Here is a 13161-nt window from a genome sequence, read left to right on the forward strand (position 1 = left end):
GTTTTTCGTTAACAGCTGTCGCATGTCCGCGCACTGGCAGCCGGCGGCAATCACCTGCCGTTCCACGACAAGACGGAGGAGATCGCCTTCCCTCGTGGCGGCTCGCCGCCCACACCCGTCACCCCGACGCCGACCACGGTGCAACAGTTACTGCGCCGTGCCCAGATACGCCGTAACGAGAGACGCACTCCGGATCCGCACGACGAGACGGCCAAGAGATCGCGGGTGCCGTCGCCGCCGCTCAACAACAACGACGCCACGCCCACGGACTTCTCGATGGTCAAGAGCAATCACCTGTCGGCCAAGGTGGAGGGCAACGGGGTGCACGACGAGAACAGCCTCGTCGAGGACAATATAAAGTGCGAGCCGTTGGAGCTGACCGGTGGCAACGGGGGCGCCAATGCCGGCAACAACGAGGACTCGTCCGATTCCGGGGCCGCGGCCTCGGATCGACCGCCCGCGTCCGCGAGCAGCAACGAGCACGAGCCGGAACCGGAACACACGTCCGGGGCGCAGAACTTTTTGCCGGAGAGCAAGCTCTTCACGTCGACCCCCGGTAGCTTCAACTTTAGCATGGCGGCGCTCACCACCGATCACACACCATTGTCAGGTACGTCGGGGACGCGACGATTCCAAGGCGGGCCTGTACGCACAAATCAATTTACGCGCCGGATAAATCGATCCCGCTATAATTCCGGCCCTTCCGATCCTCCTTTCGATGCTAGTTTGTTTGCTTTAATCATTTCAAGATTGTCCGATAGACGCTGAAAAAAATTTATATTGTACACACGTCGCGTCTAGATTGTTTTTCTTAAACAAAACTACATTTAATGTTTCGCACTTGAAAGCCAATTTGTCTTGTTGCAGCGCATAATTTTTTCAGTATTACTTTCAATATCGTTTGTAAAAGTACGCGTAGTCGCGGCTTGAATCGCTACTCTTTCTCTCTCTCTCTGTCTCTCAGAATTGTTTTATTTCGCATATTAAAAAAATACATATTTCAATTTTTATTAGCGATTCATAATTTTTGTCGAATATCTGTGCAGTTAGAGCTTCGACTCGGAAATTTTTGCATCGGCATTCGCGATAGCTAATTTCCCCCTCGTCGCTTATCCTTGTCTCAGCATTGCGTTTTTCTTTTTTAATTGCGAAATTGCGTACAGGCCGTTGGGTTTCTGCGCGCGATGACATCGCCGTTACTACGTGTGACGATAGTGAAATTTCCAGGATTGGGCCATGGCATGCAAACACCGGACCTGGCGGGTACTTCGCAAGGTAAGAAACTTGTCTCTCTTCTTTTTTTTTTTTTTTAAGCTCTCTGCCCTTTGAAATCATTAGAATTGCTTGAAAAAAAATCGAGATAATCGATATATATATACATAACACGCTCCCGCTGTATATTTATCGCACTTGTTATCGCGCGAGCGTAGAAACGTCAATGTGCGTTCTTTTGATTTTTTTAAGGGCACTCTGCGCTACCTTATTATTCTTCTACTGACAGTCGATACATCGCGGCATCGCGCCTCGATCGTACGCGCGATGTAGCGGTCTCGCTCTAATAAAAAGTAACTAAAGGACTTGTGCAGTTATATCAAACTAACCAAATCACACACAAATTTTACGAGAATGAAAATGTTTACTGGTTGCGGTGAAAGAGCACTACTATCTGCTTGGAAAATTATTAAGTCTCTTCTAATTGGCATGCGTTCCAAAAATCATCGATATCATCATTACTATACGGCACCATATACGATTCGCCTACATTTTGCATATCATTAAAAAAAAAAAAAATAATAATAATAATCATGTATTACGCGGAGCTGCATTTGGCTCCACGATCTGAGAACGGGATACGATCGAGCTCGTGAGCATTAATTCTCAAAAGCTCGTATCTTATAAAATTCCACGCAAGCTCGCCCGATTGTAACTCACGCTCGTTAACGCTCAAATACGCTCGAATATGCGCGGCCCAATTAATTATTACATATGGTTTATATCTACGTTCCATATATAAGTGATAAATCCACAACACGTTTCGCAAGTGTACTTTATTACGTTACATATTTATTACGCATCAGGAACGTCATACACGCGTTTGATCGCGTTCGATATGCTCAATTTACCTGTACTTAAAAAATACTTTGACAAATAGAAAGATTTACGTAACTCTTTTTATGCGCGATCTAAAAAATTTAGAGATACGATACACGTGTTTTTTATTTACTATTCGGTTGTGCTTCGAAAAAATACGGATACGGAGTGTCCCGGAAGAAAATTGCAAGAAATTGAGAATTTATTATTCATAAGCGATATCAAAAAGGAATTGTTTCATGGGTATACCGCTACTATATCGTCTTATGATTAATATTGTATTATGATACAAGATATCTGTGAATAATTAATTTTTATCTATGACTTTGTAACTCTTTACGCGAAGGCAATTTTTAAATAAATGCAAGTTTTATTTTCCAGAAAATTACATCATACTTTGAGATATATTATACACAAATATATATATATATATATATATATATATATATATATATATATATATAATGTATTTTTATCAAAAAAGAAAATTTACTTTGGAAAGCAATTTTAAACTGGATGAGATATTCAAAAAAGTCACGCACCTTGCGTCTATAAGAATCGAATAATTTACTCGAAGCAATTTCTTTCCGAGATATTTTATCACATCCATAAAATCGGGACCGTTGAACGAAGCGCAGTTACACGGGCAGAGCGACGCTTTTGGTTGTAATGACGATTTTATCAAGCGAAAAAAAAAAAAAAAAAGTTGTACGCCGACCGCAGCAGATACATTCGCTCGAACATCGAGAACCACCCGTTATTTATTGATATATCGGCACGACGATCGCAATTGGCTCGGAAGAAGTGCAATTAATCGATCGAGTTGCACGAGTTTGCATCACTGCAAAATATTCGTCGCGAAGATCGTTACCCTCGCGTGTTTGTGCGACACGTACGTAAGGGCTGCATCCGGTCTTGAAAAGGGGGTTAACGACGTCGCGGCTACGACGAGCCATGCCATATACGCGTGTTTTCGCATCTTCTCCTTGATCGAGAGCATCAGAGCGCCGATGCTTTAAGTATCTCGTCGATATATCTTATAAATATGCCGATTTCCCCGATAATCGATCGTTGCCGTGCTTGTATCGCTCGACGTTGAACGTTGGGTAACGGTGTACCGTTGTCCCACCCCCCCCCCCTCCCTCCGGGGTGTGTTAACGTTTTGCAATAGAATCAATATCGCGGCGATGATATCGCCGATATAACGTCGTCGTGATGTCTCGCTATGAGCAGGTATGATGGAGAGAGAAAAAAAAAAAAAGATGCATAATACAATCGCGATTCGATAAGACGTTTGAAATTTCATCGCGAATCCTTCATACGCGCACATACGTATGTATAATTGTAAAAGAGGATATGAGATAGGTCAATTATTTTTCTCTATATCTATAAAAATAACTGTGCGTATATATATAGTAATAATGAAATTATTTCACTAACAGTTGTTTAAACCAAAAGTGGAAAAAAAAAATACGAAAGAATAGTATCTTAAATCGCGATATTTGCCGTACAATTTTTAATCGCCACAATTAAGAGACATAGACGAGAATCAAAAGTACACATCGATAACGAAGCTGTAATAGAGAATCGTCGCGCAATAAAATATACTATCGACTCTTTCGGAGACAAAGCTGGCCGCTTACGTCGGCGTAACGGCGCGATTATATGGCTCAAGGTGTGATACGGAGTCGTCCTCTCCGCGCTAAAGATAATGACGAATAATAATTACTTACGGGGACGAAGAATGGCGGTACTTGAGCGTACGTGACCTTCCACAAGCGGATTTTGGCGGTGTTCACGCGCGCGCGGATATATGTGCGTTCACGCGTGTGTCGCGGGGGAGAAAGAGGGAAGGGGAGGATCGAAAAAAAATATCACCGATCATGTGTGCGATGTTTTCGCGCCTCAGCTGGCGCGGCAAGAACGAGCTGACGTCGTCATCATCGGCCGCGACTTGGACCGTGACAGGCTGACGCATTTTTCGCACCGTGCACGCATATATATATATATATATTTTTTTCCCCGCTAGGTATCCTTGGGGAATGTTGGGGAAGAAAAGTTTGACAAATGTGTCGCACAATCAGCCGGTCGGTCGGTTGTGCAAACTCAGGTGCGGCCTCGCATTGTCGATTAATATTTGAACGGCTGGTTTATACTAGGTTAGTACTGAAAAAAATTTATCTCGCGACGATACGCACCGGGAATGAAGGGAAGGAGGGAAGTGATGGGTAAAGCGGATGGGAGGGGAAAGAGGGCGAGAATTCGGGAACCGCGTCGATAAGGCTGCAGATGTTATCCGCGAAATTCAAGGTCCCTCTATCTCCGACGAACGAACGTGGCCAACTAAACATTGGCCCAACTAAAAATACGACGACCTCGGTATGCCGCTCACGTTCCTGCCACTCACTCTCTCCGCGAATCATTAGATACATTAAATTATATCTCGCCGGGTATATACGATGGCGACGACGAGTCGTGTCGTCCCGTGTCGTCAATCGCTCTTCGAAGTTCGAGAGAATGATATAATTCTTTTTCCTTCTCTCTCTCTCTCTCTCTTTTTAGCTAGTTTCGGAGAGAAGAATATCTTGCGACACACCACGTGCTACTTGCGTTCCCTATTGGCCAGTCTGATTTATGCAATGCGTTTACTCATCGACAGGGAATAGCCTTGCGTGAATGTTCGATCTTGTCGAGTATACATCTCTCCTTTTTTACGAAAGTTTATAAATGTTCATTACATTTACACGCGGAAAGGTCTTGGGAATATTGACAAGTCTTTCAGTATGTACGGATGGCGTACAGAGGTACGCGAAATATGAGCCGCATTCGTAAAACGTGCACGCTTATGTTGTGTAATTTCATTTGAGATATCTTAGAATACTTAGAATTTTACATTGACGTTGATATTTCGTGAAATATTCGACTTGTATATGGTTTTATTCGAATAGATATTAAACGGAACGTAACATCGAAACAAATGATGAACAAAATTAAACGCGACATTTACGGTGAATTTGTCTTTTTCTTTCGATTCCTCTTATCGTGCGCACGATCAGTATCTACTGCTAAATCGAAAATAATCGCGAAACGTATTCGAAAGGACGCAGACATGAAAATATTTTTTTAAGAGGGGTGGGGATTAATCCCGCGAGTATCTTTCATTAATTAATCGCGCGCCTCGCCGCGTAAATATTTTCCACATAATCTCTTATATAACTTTATAATCGAATCATTCTGTATCGTACCGAAGATCTCATTGTTTCGTTTTGCTGCAAGTATGAAACTGGTAATAATTATTCTACTAACTTGATGTTGAATTGACATATTTTTTTTTTAAATTATGTTTTATTAATTGCATTAATTTTCTCGACGTCTCGAAATTAACGTTTAATTCTTCTAAGAAAATCACGGGATGATGGCATAAAGTGTTCTCTTTTTTTTCTTTTTTTTTTTTAAATTTACTTTTGTATACATCTAAACTTCTCGAGAAAAATTCTATTTCGCGTGAGGCGATATTTTGAAACGCTAAGCGGCGGTGTGTTTTATGCGCGAGAGAATCTCGAGTTCAGCATGAATTCGCATGTGTTTAGAGAGAGTGTAAAAAGTAAAATATATTAACTTCCAAAATAGCACCGTTCAAGGAACGCGACTAAAAAGCCAATTATAAAAGTCTGAGGAAAGAGAGGAAGGAGGTAGGGAGGAGAGGACGGGGCGGGGCGGGGACATCAAATCTACGTACATTGTTTTGCCTGATTTTCTCTCGTGATCGCGTATTCTCGCCCGCTCAATTTATTCCTCCGTGATGCGCGTAAAGCGAGGCGCATCGCGGCCGCGCGTATCGGAGAGAATGGCCGAGTGTTCCGATTATTTTCCTTATTTTTTTTCGGCTGCAACACTTTCGTAGAGAGGCAGATAGGTGATAATCTGTCGCGGAGCTTAGCGCGGCATAAAAATATCGATTGCGCGGTTTATCTTCCTTCTGCGCTCGTATATCAGGAGGCGTGGCAAAGTCTCGATGCACCGGTACTAATCAAATATGTGTTCTATCGCTTTTCAACACTATATATATATATATATATATAGAGAGAGAGAGAGAGAAGGAGAGAGAGAAAGTATTTTTTTGCGCAATTTTTTTGTCCATAGATAGTCGATGTTTCTTGTCAACGAGAAACTGAAGAGATACTCCGAACTTTACGCGCGATTTGTTTTTTTTCGACATGTCAGCTCTCTAAGCGATGTATAATGAATAGGCATGTATCGATCTACAAGGTGAACCACCGTGGCTTTCTTCGGAGCTACGCTTTATTTCTTGGGTTACGTGTTGAATTCGTGGAATTAAGAGAGCGAAGATTACTATACGAGAATGAAAAATTTACGCTCTTAACGACAGAGGCTGAATTTAAAATGCGTCCATAAAAATTCGTTCGTCGGACAATCTGTCATTAGCTTCGTTTAATTTTATCTCTAACGGATCCTAAAACTCTAGAAATTCGCGAGTCCGGATGCAAGTGTTTCGCTAAATTCTAAACATATATCGGATATAAACGTCCCGATCTAATTTTTCTTTCTCTTTTCCATTTTCCCTTCGATCGCGATCGCTCGCTTTTTAAACTCACGCTGCCGACGATGAGAAATTTTGGTTGCATAATGCCTGAAAGTCCGCAAAGAGCAACGCTAATCCGGATGTCGCCATCTATCGAAACCGTGAATAAATGGTATGCAAAATTTTGTAAATTCTGTGCCGAAATGATATGAATTTCACTCGTGTAGATTTGTTTACTCGATACCAGGAGCATCTCTTATCTCTCTCTTTCTCTCTCTCTCTCTCTCTCTCTCTCTCTCTCTTTCTATATTTCGCCCCTCTTTATATTATCTCCCCCCCTCCCCCTCCCCTTACCATCCCGCCATCCTCCATCGTTTCGTTGCTGCCTCGGTAGCTACGATTGTGTTGATGCAGTGACTCTCATTTTTTTTGCAACCGCCCATAAATTCCCGCCGTTCATTCGTCCTGTTACACGTAGTAACACGTGCGTCACGTTGGGAAAAAAAAACGACCGATGATCTTTTTTAACGCGATGTATCGAAACATGTTATAGAGACATTTCTTACGTACGATATACATCAAGATTGATGTTCTATGCAACTTGGTCCAAAAGATTTATTTATAATCTAACGCATAGCTCGTGATTATGCAGAATTAATATTGTTTCGATATCATCGGATATCTCATGCTTAAAAATAACATTGCTATTTGAAAGAATTTTACTTTATGTTTTAAACTTCAATTCTCAAATTCGCTCGACTATGGACTTGTCGCCTGCATATTTAAGTATCTTAGAACATTTATATCCCAATAAATTGGAGTTTGAAACATTCTTTCAAATTTTGACAAATTTACTCGCGAGGGATGTTTAAATCGTTGAAATTGTGAAACGAATCTCTTAAATTATCCGAAGTGAATCGTGCCTTTTATACGATACTGCACATCCATCAAGGACAAAAGTCCCTCGTCCCTCGTAAAATCGAATCGAATCGAATCGTTTGTTCGCGATATATTCGCGAGTTTTTGAACCCGTGTGATTATGCGCAAGCCTAGATTAGGGAACCTCTGTCGGTATTAACGGTACGTATTCTCGAATGGACGCGCGGAACCCGCCAAGGCCAAATGAAAGTTCGCTCTCCGAACCAAATCCGACGGAATTTTTTATCTGTAGTACGTACTTATCGGGGACGCCCAGGTCTAGCTGCTTGTTTTCGTCTGCGCTATTATCGATGATGAACTTGAGGTGACCTCGAAAGCTGCGCAACGGTACGGATATCGGTGTATTAAGTGCGGGGGCGGAGGACAAGGCAAGCGAGGGGAGGAGGGGGGGGGGGGGAGGGACAGAGACAGAGACAGAGAGAGAGAGACAGGCGGGATTCGGCAGACGAACAGTTAGAGAAATGCCGAGGTGAGTCGGGAGGGGGACAAAGAAAGGGGACGGAGAGGTGCAGAGGCCGCGACGATTGCACTTTCACTCTTGTATGTCGTTCGTCGCCCGTGATCTTTCCAACAAATCTGTCAAACAAGCCTCTTTCCCTCTTTTCCTCGTAAATATGTCGATTAGGAAGACGTATCGATCATCAATAATCGCGATACGAAAGAGCGATGTCACGCTATTAGCTAATGCAGATGTTTTGTGATCATAAAGAGATGACGATATTCCAGCACGCGATCATTATCACTAATATATAGATTATTTATTCAGACTTTCCTTGATGTTATCGGCGATTATCTATTTGGATACGTGTTCCTTTATCTGAGATTTTGACGAGGATATATACACATATTGGAAATATATACAAGCGCGGTGCGATCTTTAAATTTATACACATCGCGGATTATGATAGCCTTCGGTCAAGAATCGTCACTAATATCGCTCATCTATAGTCGAAGACAAAGTAACAAGTCGAATTGAAAATAATCGAGAATATAAAAAGCCTGCAATGTAATATCATTCGACGATGAGATTCGTTGTCGTATTAATAAAAAAAAAAAAAAATAAAATAGTTATATAATTAATAAAAAATATCTATTAAAATGAATATATATATATATTAATGATTTTATAAACGCGTATTGTTGCGTTTATCGTTCAAAAATATTCCGGTATCGCTACCGCTTACCCCGATTGACCTCTCGCGTACGCTTTGCACGATCGCGCGCGCATATTATTACCGAAACGATGGAACTTGACACGAGACATTTACATAACCGAACGTACCTTAAATCGCTTCAATATATTTCTCCAAGTTTCGCCTGTCGAATAATCTATATGTAGATTAGCGCGAGGCAAAGAGCGCCGGCAAGAAATGCAACTGGCTTATATCGCGGTTTGTGTGTTTGCGCCTGTTAGAGGAGTCGACGAATGCCTCCTCGCTAAGAATAGCTATGCACAATCTACATGAGAAAACTCCGAGTCGCTTTGTGAGAGATGTCTCTCGCGCATCGTTAAAACATGTTCTCTCCGTTTGTCCGAACGGGTTTTTTTTTGGGGGGGGGAGGGAGGGGGGGGGAAGAGAGAATAAAATGTGCGCTCGCCGTGCACACATAGTCCCGCAGACATCCTCGACGTCCTCGTTTCTTGAGCGAGTGTAGGAAAAAAGATTCGCTTGTCTATCCGGCATAATGCTTGCCTATTGCAGCAACACCCCCCTCCGTCCACTGGGGGTACGAATATTGCGACGGCGGCGAGTCCAAGAACGGGTTATCTCTTCTTTCGTGATGATTTTTGTACGCGCGTTTCACACACAAAGCTGTCTATCTTGAAACACGGCTATATTTTTTAAAACTGCACTCTCTGTGTGCAAGAAGACGGAAAAGAAAATATTCTATGCACGCGTCAGAAAACGCGGAACAATCTTTAAATTTATACACATCGCGAAATACGATGGCCTTGGTTAAGAATCGTTGCTGATATCGCTCAACTGGTCGAAAATGAAATAACGAATCGAATTGAAAAAAAAATATATATAATTTTTACTAATAGTTAAATAATTATTTCCGAAATTATGGCTACGTTTGGAAAAGAAAAAAACAAGGCGATTATTTAATTACGATAATATAAATTGCAACAACGATGATGGTGTTTCGAAATTATGTCTGGATTAAAACTCTACCGATTATCACTATTCGATCGTACTCCGATTATTGAGACTTGCCTAGGAGGCAACCGTTTAATGTCCCATCGTTAGATTAGATTAAAAAAAAAAAAAAAAAAAAAAAAAACTAGTCAAGATATTCGTTATTCGCATAGCATAGTTGATTTAAAATTCTCAAACGCGTCGGAATTTTTTCGTCTCGATTCCGTCTTTTTACCTGAAGCGAAACGACCTATCGATCGTAGCCGGCTCTCTCTTCCCCGCGCTTAGAGTCAACATCAGTCATAATACAGCATAACGGCATACAGGGATTAATTAAGATAATACACATCCTACGTATATATCTTCTTCTTCTCGGTTGTATCGCGAGGGGGAACGCTTCGGGGAGGAACGCGGGGGTCCGGGGAGGCGCGCGCGCCTCGGCGCCCGGCAGGATTATGAGGGGTACGAAACAAGAAGGGGGGAGGAAGGGTAAAGCCGGAGGACCGACGTGGGGTAGCGTTGCCACGGGTAACCGGCTGGGTAAAATCCCCGCAAAGAAGCGTCGTGAATACCCGCCGTGCTCTCCTGTTGACGACGATCGTTGGCGTCCTGTCGTTCAACGGATGTGTTACTTATGTCAAGTTCGCCGATGCATCGCTTCTCGATAGATTTTTAAAAACCGGGCCGCCAACGATCCAACCTCGAGCTTAAATGCCCTCCTCTCTCCTAGATTTTTTACTAGAATAATGTATAGCGGGGGGAAAAAAGCAGGGAAAAGATTTAATCAAAGTTACCGTAACATCTGAAAACTATTTATGCCAAAAAATCACGCCATGTTAAAATAACATATCGAGTAAAAGCCGCCACGCAAATCGATTCAATGCATTACCTTCATTGCTATTGCACCAGTCGGCTTTTGCTTGTCTAGCATTTTGACTCTATGATTTGTTGCCGAGAACGAAACTGTAGATTTTAATATAGGAATCTTAATAAATTTTTTTTCTTCTTCTTATTAAACATTGTAGGTATGAAATTATATTTGATATTATCGTATTCTTTCATATTATATATTACATAAATAGACGCAGTCTATTTCTTAATAATTTTTCGAGAATAAAAACGAATCTTTCTCAAAAATTGATCGTGATCCAAATTTATCAACTCTCATTATCTCGCAATTATCATTCATGACAAAACGTCGCTCTCGTCTGTTTTTTCGACTTTACATTAAAAATACATTATCCATTTTAAACGAAAGCGTCCGAGTCCATTTTTAGGTCGAAAATTAATTCCGAAAAGCCGCAGTTATATACATATATAATAGACAGAGAGATAAAGAGTGTGTATGTGTCCGAAAAAGAGAGTGAGAGAGAGAGAGAGAGAGAATAAATGTTCGTTTTCGTACCGAAAGTTGCTCGTTATGGTGCTCTAAATGATGTCTCGTGAATCCGGTTGGACTCAAGCCCCCTCCTCTTTGGTTGCAGACCGGGAGGTCGCCGAGGAGAGTACTCTGCGTTGATACCACTGCTTACCAAAGCGATACGAGCGCAGATCGGTGCGGCGAGACGGCGGTGCAACCGTCGCAGGAGCAGCAGCAGCAGCAACAGCAACAGCAGCAGCAAGAGCTGCCGATAATCGATCTCTTAGACAACATTAAAGATCAGATGGAGATCGTGCTGAAATCGGAGCCCGTCTCACCGAGAATGGACGAGCTCGAGTCCTGCTTCCTATCGGGTCACACGATCGAGGATCGTGAGGATCTCGATTCGGCGGCGTACGACAATCGAGATGGCGACTGCCATCGAGAGAAGCAACAGCAACAACAGCAGACATCCGGAAGATCCTCGAATAGTGACGCGGAGTCACGATGGCTACGACCGCGAAACGGTTCCTTGCAAAACAGGCACGAGGATCAAGCGTCGCGCGTCCTCGCGCCCAAGGAACAGGCTCAATACTCGAACCGCACCTATTGTAACTTGTGCCAGAAGACCTTCTCTCGCGCCTGGTCTCTACAAAGGCATTTGGCCGACACGCACTTCTACGTGCCGCAGTCTCTATCCTGCGATCAGTGTGGCAGGAGCTACAAATCGAGAACAGTCTGGTTAGTCACAAGAGCCAGTATCACGCTAGAAAGGATCGTAAAGAGCACGAGGCTAAATGCGAAGTTACATATTGAACGGCGTTATTGATCTAGAACGAATCTATGTATCGTATCAGAAGACGAACATGACGTCGAAAATTATAACATAACGCAAAATGTGCGTATGCGGCCCTCGGAGGGTTAGGGGTAAGGGGAGGGAATTTTATAGTCTACCGATTGTCGATCGGATACAATCGCGTCGTATAAATGTGTTCTACTAATTAGTGTGTTATATTTTACACTCTCTCTCTCTATACCACTCATGTATTGTAATTATATCTCAACAGTATTGTGCGCAGCGAGATTTATTACTAGTCGTTCATTTCCCCTCCGACGAGAGATTACCTCGGTCGAGACCAAAGAAATCATCGGTGTTAATTCCTCGGCGCCATTTATAAGCCGTCAGTCAAGTACTCTGCGTTGATACCACTGCTATAGTTATAGTATAGTTGTCGAGGTGTTTTTTTCTTCCCCCCCCCCCCCCCCGGGGCATTGAAACACGTGCGTAATTTCGTAGAATTCAAATTTCAATATTTTGGACACGCAAATACAGCCTCTAAGTTTATTCGTTGTAATAAAAATATCCTAATCACCAGATACGATATTACATTTTGCGTTTATAATATCGAAATCTGAAAGGATGCAAATTACGCTAAGCTCAATCTTTAATTTGATTTCTATCCGTTTTGTTTCTTTCGTCACGTTACTCGAGTTTATATTCGAAACACGAATTAATATTTTATTTTCATTCGTCATATGCCTAATGAAATATGGAATTTTTTTTCTGCTATTCGCAAGCCTCGCATGATTGAAAAAAGTCGAAAAACAATTTTGCTTTTACTTAGAAATATTACTCGATATCGTGAGATTAAAGACTCTGTTAAAAATGATAACCATTTAATAAATCGTATTAGTTACTAATCGCACAAATGTTATTTCACATTGCACCCCGTGACATTTTATCGTACGATGTTAGTTCGATAGATTACGAAGAGAAGAAGATTACGTAACGTTACATTTCGCGAAGACCCGCGTTACGCAAGCGTGTATTGCACTTGTTTCGATGTAAACAAATGTCATTGTTCCTGTGTACTCGTGAGATTTTAATTGCGTATTTAAGGGGAGGGGGGGTGGGGGGTGGGTGGAGGGGGGAAAAAAACTCGAGAGACCGCGCATTATCTACTATTATAATATGACGTACAAAAAACACGCGGTATATATATCGTCGATTTAACGACGAGGAATAAGGGAGATGATTAAAAAAAGTGAAATTGTATTGTTAGTACTCTGCGTTGATACCACTGCTT

The 13161-nt window shown here is 42.1% G+C and overlaps 1 protein-coding gene and 1 pseudogene across 22 annotated transcripts in view; both read left to right on the plus strand.

Annotated features, from left to right (window-relative positions):
- The window catches only part of LOC138932386 (broad-complex core protein isoforms 1/2/3/4/5-like), a 64813-nt gene that overhangs the window by 26620 nt on the left and 25032 nt on the right, over nucleotides 1-13161 (plus strand). For 18 of the 22 annotated variants that reach the window (XM_070294151.1, XM_070294161.1, XM_070294152.1 and 15 more), the window contains 2 exons: nucleotides 16-610; nucleotides 1216-1275. In XM_070294151.1, the coding sequence (XP_070150252.1) occupies nucleotides 16-610; nucleotides 1216-1275 (655 nt within the window). The remainder of the gene's footprint in view (nucleotides 1-15; nucleotides 611-1215; nucleotides 1276-13161) is intronic. The other 4 variants (XM_070294167.1, XM_070294171.1, XM_070294172.1 and 1 more) reach the window with 1 other exon arrangement.
- LOC138932629 (broad-complex core protein isoforms 1/2/3/4/5-like) lies at nucleotides 10170-12257 on the plus strand (annotated as a pseudogene).

This window comes from Polyergus mexicanus, unplaced genomic scaffold (genome assembly GCF_030449975.1).
Source record: "Polyergus mexicanus isolate NDT 795.1 unplaced genomic scaffold, iyPolMexi1.0 SCAF_4, whole genome shotgun sequence".
Taxonomy (NCBI): Eukaryota; Metazoa; Arthropoda; class Insecta; order Hymenoptera; family Formicidae; genus Polyergus; species Polyergus mexicanus.